The sequence below is a fragment of the Triplophysa rosa genome, linkage group LG10 (genome assembly GCF_024868665.1).
Source record: "Triplophysa rosa linkage group LG10, Trosa_1v2, whole genome shotgun sequence".
NCBI lineage: Eukaryota > Metazoa > Chordata > Actinopteri > Cypriniformes > Nemacheilidae > Triplophysa > Triplophysa rosa.
Window position 1 is genome coordinate 6884079 of NC_079899.1, and position 6000 is coordinate 6890078.

The following is a 6000-nucleotide window of genomic DNA, read 5'->3' on the forward strand; positions in this document are numbered from 1 at the left end:
AAACTTTCAGGGGCAATGCCTGCTGCTTGCCTAGAGGCACTAATTTATAAAATGCCCCTATGGGTCATATTTGAGGGAAGAGACAAACAACCTATACAGTCCTATGGGTTGGAGGAGAGCTTGCTTGTGTAGGGTATGGTCGGATCAAAGTTTACCATCTGTGATCGTAAAACACAGTAACCTCTCAGCAGGACTACGACCAGGCACCAACAAGTCTGGCCAAATGTCCTATTCGCAACACCTTCATCACTGACCAGGACAGATTCGGATACTCTCCCCTAGACTTCAAAGGAGGTTCTTGGGGGAGGACAGGACTGTTCACCAAAGTGAGAAAAGCCATGTGGCCCCCAGGGACTGAAAGCCTCAAATTCTTCCAAAAGAATGTCTCTTTCTCTTTCCTTAGCCACAAAAGACTGGTTTAAAGTGTATACACATGAATCTCCACATTGTATGCTTGTCTCTATGTTATTCTCCTTCACCTGTAACCTCAAAGGCATATGTGCTTAGTGGTATTCTGTGTATATTTACATTCTTGTCCAAACTACAAATCAATGTAATTGTAACCCCTTCATGTTTCATATCTACGTGTTTCCCTTTTCATGTCTTTGCTATACACCATATTCTCAGTAATGTATTTTATACCATACTCAGTTCTAGAATAGAATAAAATATTCCTGCTCCAAACTCCCAGGCGACCATAAATGCAAAGGAGTTAGTGTGCCGGACAAAGAAACATGTTTTCGCGCCAAAACTATCTCATCACATTGGATCGCCCACCTTGGAGGGGCGTGACGCCCTCTGTGTTAAAACATCTGAACACGCAGGAAAGCTTGCTCTTTTGTGTATGTTCGCTCACTCGTGTGCATTCGCACTCGTGCGCGTTCGCTCGCTCGTTTTCTTTCAACCTCTCGAGACCTGCCTCTCCTCAGAGACAGTTTCTAACGGCAGTTTGCTTCTGCTAAATCAACGGACTCACGGCCTGCTCTGAACACATCAGGACCCTTTGATACGCGCGCCAGTACGTGTGTCACGGATCTCAGGTGTGGTGAGACAAGAACAGAGGACCCAGGTGCAGACAGCGGTTAAGGGGTTAATATGACATTTAATAACAAAGACAAAATACAAAACAAAGACCCACGTGGGGGTAAACATAACAAAACAGAGGAACAAGAACAAGACTAACTAAACTGACGAGATTAAACTAATAACACATCGCATAGGAACACTACAAACTAGACTAACTAACATGACAAGAACTCACCCACACGACACAACAGAAAAATGATTCAGCACAGGACAATGAAACAAGAGGACTATATAAAGGGGACTAAATCAAGAAGGGGACAGGTGCGGGACATGAACTAATTAACAAGCAATAACGAGACGAAAGGGCGGGAACAGAGACGCCACACCGGAGAGAGGGATTATATGGAATGCCAAAACTGACTCTCTCCACATAAAACAAGAGGTTCTATCATGGTTCTGCCACTGCCACTAGGTCAAGAAAAGCAAGACAAGGTGGGGCAGAACCATGACAACGTGTCCCGAGAAACAAAGAAGCCAATGCAAGTATCTGAACTATTGCTAACCAGTTGCGTATAAGCTTTACCCCTTTTAAATAAGGAGATTTGTCCTTGATGGTTCGTGCAGATGTGAATAGCTGATTTAATACTGCCATTTTCTTTGCTTTATCTATTTCTTTCATTCTCTACTGTTTTACGTTTTATGTTTGTTTGTTAGTGTTTGGTCTTTGTTAGTAGTTGGTTTTAGGTCCCCCGTGGTGTAGATAAATAAACCGCATGTGTATCCACGCTCGAATTGTTTCTGTGTTTATTTATCACATATCAACGTCACTTAAACTGCTTGATTTCATTAAGATTTCTGAAGTGGTACTGTACTACAGTAAGAATATTGTTTTTCCAGGCCAGGGGAGTAATATTTCTTAGAGTTGATATACGATCTGCTGATCACTCGGTGGACGAGTGTATTTAGTTCGTCGCTGTTACTAGCTCTGCTGCATCAGGTAAAGTGTATAAAATAATTAATGGGTAATCACCATTAATTATTTGTAGGTTACTGTGTTTAAACTCATAGTTTCCCCGAAATACACTACACTTGGTTTACTTTACGTTACTTGTTTATGAGTTGTTTTATCATCATATATCATCAAACGTTTTTGAGGCCAAGTGAAAACACAGAAAAGTGTGATTGTAAGGAAGAAATTTTGACTATAATGAAGAATGCTGAGCACAGCAGAGGACGGCCAAGGTCACAGAGCACCAGGCCTGGGGAGAGAGAGAAATCTTAATGACTTTTCTGACCCTCTGATGATAAAGTCCCAGCGGCATTGGAGTCTTGAAGGATTTGACTGCCCACTCTGCAAGGAACAACATGCTTTTGATATCGCTCTTATAATGTAATTTTATGTTTGCAGTTCAAACTTCTATACAGGGCTCTTTGCGGCGAAAGGACATGCATGATGCGGTTTGAATTATATTCTTATATATATACTGTATATATACAGTACTTATTTATCATTCAGTTTCTTAAACCCACTGAAATATATATTTATATAACATGTTGAAAAAAAAGAGGTTTTTATTTTAGGACATGATTATAGCTCTTGTAATTTCATAAATAACTCAAGAGGCACTCAAGACTCTGCAGCTATCTTTGCTGTAATCAAAATATGATTAGTATGAAACATTTCAGACTGGCTATAATCATTTATCTGCCCACCACTTAAATGCACAAAAGGCTACTGTGTTTATATAGAAACCAACAGAACACGTAAAATAAGAATACATGAATAAAGCCATGATTTCACTGATTTACATCTTAAACATATTTGACAGAGATGGTTTCTGATGGGTGACCATTTTAATATTTATGAAGTTATTAGAACAAGCACAAAACCAACCAGCCTTGGATTAACAGTTTCTGATTCCTTTCTAATCACACATGTGGGCTGAAATACCCTACCAGAAACTTCAATCCACCTTGAAGCAGGTATGATTTATATACTAGCATATGATTCTGTATTGGACGCATAAATAAATAAAAAAAATTTAAGATGTCAGACTGGCTAGATGAATGTCACAATATAGTCTCCCAAACTGAGAAAGCTTTCAAAGGTAACAAGAGGAATATCGATGTGACACCACTAAAGAGCACTATCAAAGTCCATTTCACAGGAATACATATTTTTACTTCCCCTCATGTTTTCAAGTCACACAAGAGAATGTAATTCTTTTGCCTTATGAAAACTGGATTAACACAAAGTTTAATACAAGGCTAAACAGGTAATTGCACTTAATGAAAAAGCATGGTAATTAATTTCTCCTCTGGCCATTGGTTAACACAGAATCTAGCAACTATACTGTAAATAAGAAAACACAAATCTCTCCATATCAACAGTTCAAAATCTTAGGAATGACGAGAAATCTATTTTGATGGTTCTGCATAAGTCAGCTCAAGTGATTTAACAAAATTGCCTGCGTTGTACATGTTATGTGTTGTATTTACTGGTGTTGCAGTGACTCCCCTTTTAAAAGCCAATGCATTACCAAGACTAATAACCATGCAATACAATGCAAAGTTAATGTCTGACAGACAATCAACTGAATGCTTTCGAGTTGTGACACACTGCTTAAAGTAATATGACAAACAGCAACAGTTTAAATCAACTGCAAAAACAAAAATTACACAAACAAGTACGCAAACGTAGCAATATTTTGTATTACATTTTTCTTGTAACACACATTATGTGTCAATAAAATAATAACTATGCGTAATGACACGCAAATAAAAACAAATGCACATTATTATAATGCCTTTTCATTTGAATTATTTCGTTTCCACTTACAAGAATTGTAGGCTAATGTAACTTGAAAACTAAAGTGTAAAATGTGACCAAATATAAAAGCTTACCACTTGAGGCTATGTGGAGAAACAGTCGGGCGTCTGAAGCTCTGATGGCCGAGGAGTACTTGTCCTCCTTTACTGGGACCTGAGCTTTTCGCTCGGGCATGAGCCGGACCCTGAGCCGACCTCCCTCTGCCCCCAGCCACCACTCCAAAATCCGCGTTAGGTCCATTTCCAAAAACAGAACCGGCGCGTCCTCATACACATGCAGACCTCCACATCCCGTTTTAACCATCTCCTCGCCCACCTCCACCACAACTTGATTGGACTTTCGACTGGCTTTGGTCAAACCCAAATTCAAAACTTTTGGCACTGGCCGCTTGTTTCGATACGGGAGCTGTGCAGTGCTGGATTTGTTGACATTCATTGCGGCCGACTTTACATAGAGCAAACTGGCGATGGTTTTCTGTAGCGGCTCGCAGCGCATAAGTAAGTTCGCGCGTACCGTGTAACATCCGTTAAACGTCAGACAGTCTCCGTTAAGCGGGCGCTTTATAAACAGAGCCATGTAGTGCCGTAACAGCGACGGCACGGCAAAATCCACCGACAGCGTCTTCCTTTTGAGGCGTGAGGTGAAGGTTTGGTTGGAGTCCTTTTTGTCGGTGCCGTTGATGAAAACGGACGTGGGGATAGTAGTAACTGCGTCTGCGGCTCTCTGAGAAGCGCACTGCAGCTCGGATAAAAATGCCGCAGACCAAAGAAAAAAGTACAGTATCCGGGCAATCATGGTTTAGGTTAAAATGATCCTTTTGTTGTCGATTCTGCTTTATTCCAGTAGCCTATACCCACTGTCTCCAAAGGGAGAGATGAAACGGAAAACGAATGGATAGCTATTCAGGGTCTACATTGCTTTTCTTTGTGCAAAAATGCGGGTTTGCTTTTAGAAAAGCTCTCCAGGTTGCGATTTAATTGCCACATATTACATAAGTATGATCCACACGTGCGTTCTATGTACAAGAAATAAAATAAAAAAAGATTAAAAGATTCGCCTCTTGTGGACCTTCTTGGTATGCCTAACAAGTTCCCCTGGGCAGCTCAAAGGCTCCTTGTATCTGAATGCAATGCTTAGCCGTGAAAGAAGTCGTTTTGTCATCAAAGAGCTTTGGGAACCTCTTTAAATATCTTAGGCAGTCCTGCAACTACAGATCCTTACTCGTTTAACCTGTCCACTTTTCGACAAGCACGCCAAACTGCGCGCGCAGAAATCAAACATAATCCATAACGGACGACGTTGTTGTCGGGAATAAACAGAACTTTATTTCATAACAATAACACCTGCTATACTTTTCGCTTTTGTGAACACGGTCTGTATAAATCGAGTGGGTCTTACCTGCGCAGCCAGTCAAAACGAAGGAGTCTTTTCAGCGCGAGCTGCTCATTTGAGCCTTAAAATGCCGCGTGTGCGCGAGCCGACAGTGCGCGTGCCACCCCGACGCTCTGATTTTTTTGATCGTGAAACTCACTTCTACATCTCCTTATGACGTCACCAGCAGCAGGTCCTTATAGCTGATATGAGAAACTTGCTCCGCAAAACGACGGTAATTTCAGGCGACGCTCATTGAGGCGCTCGAAGATTTCCGAGATGGCACCTCCGAATGGCGGCACGGTGCCAATAATTAGTTTTTAATTAATATCTGTGTATGACGAATATTTGCTCCCAATAATGCGACTCATTCATTCACAACCTCTCTAATTATGTTATTCCACGTCACGAAGCGAAGGCTAGATGCGTCAGAGCGCAGATCAGCCACGCTTTTAATGTAGGCTACTTTTACAAATAGGCTACACTTACGTTATTGTAATAATGTATACGATGTTATACGAATTACAAGTTTAAAAGGAAAATGTGTTGGCTCCTTTTATTTCAACAGACCTAAGACTAACTCCTGGAATGGCAACGCACGACCGGAATACTGCCTATACATTTTTCAGGCATTTGTGTAGATTTTCATCCAAAATCTAGATAGCCTAATAAAAACAGACGTTCTTATGATGGTCCGCGATGTAAAGGAAATTGGTATATTGTGTCAAGTGTGTGACAGTATGAGAATTTGAAAATGTTACATTGTTGTTTCT

At 40.8% G+C, this 6000-nt stretch overlaps 1 protein-coding gene across 3 annotated transcripts in view; it reads right to left on the reverse strand.

The window, feature by feature from the left end:
- alk (ALK receptor tyrosine kinase) overlaps window positions 1-5572 on the reverse strand; it is a 613816-nt gene extending 608244 nt beyond the window's left edge. For all 3 annotated transcript variants that reach the window (XM_057343307.1, XM_057343308.1, XM_057343306.1), the window contains exon 1: window positions 3931-5572. In XM_057343307.1, coding sequence (XP_057199290.1) covers window positions 3931-4651 — 721 coding nt within the window. In that variant the 5' untranslated portion in view covers window positions 4652-5572. The remainder of the gene's footprint in view (window positions 1-3930) is intronic.
- Window positions 5573-6000: the final 428 nt, after the last annotated feature.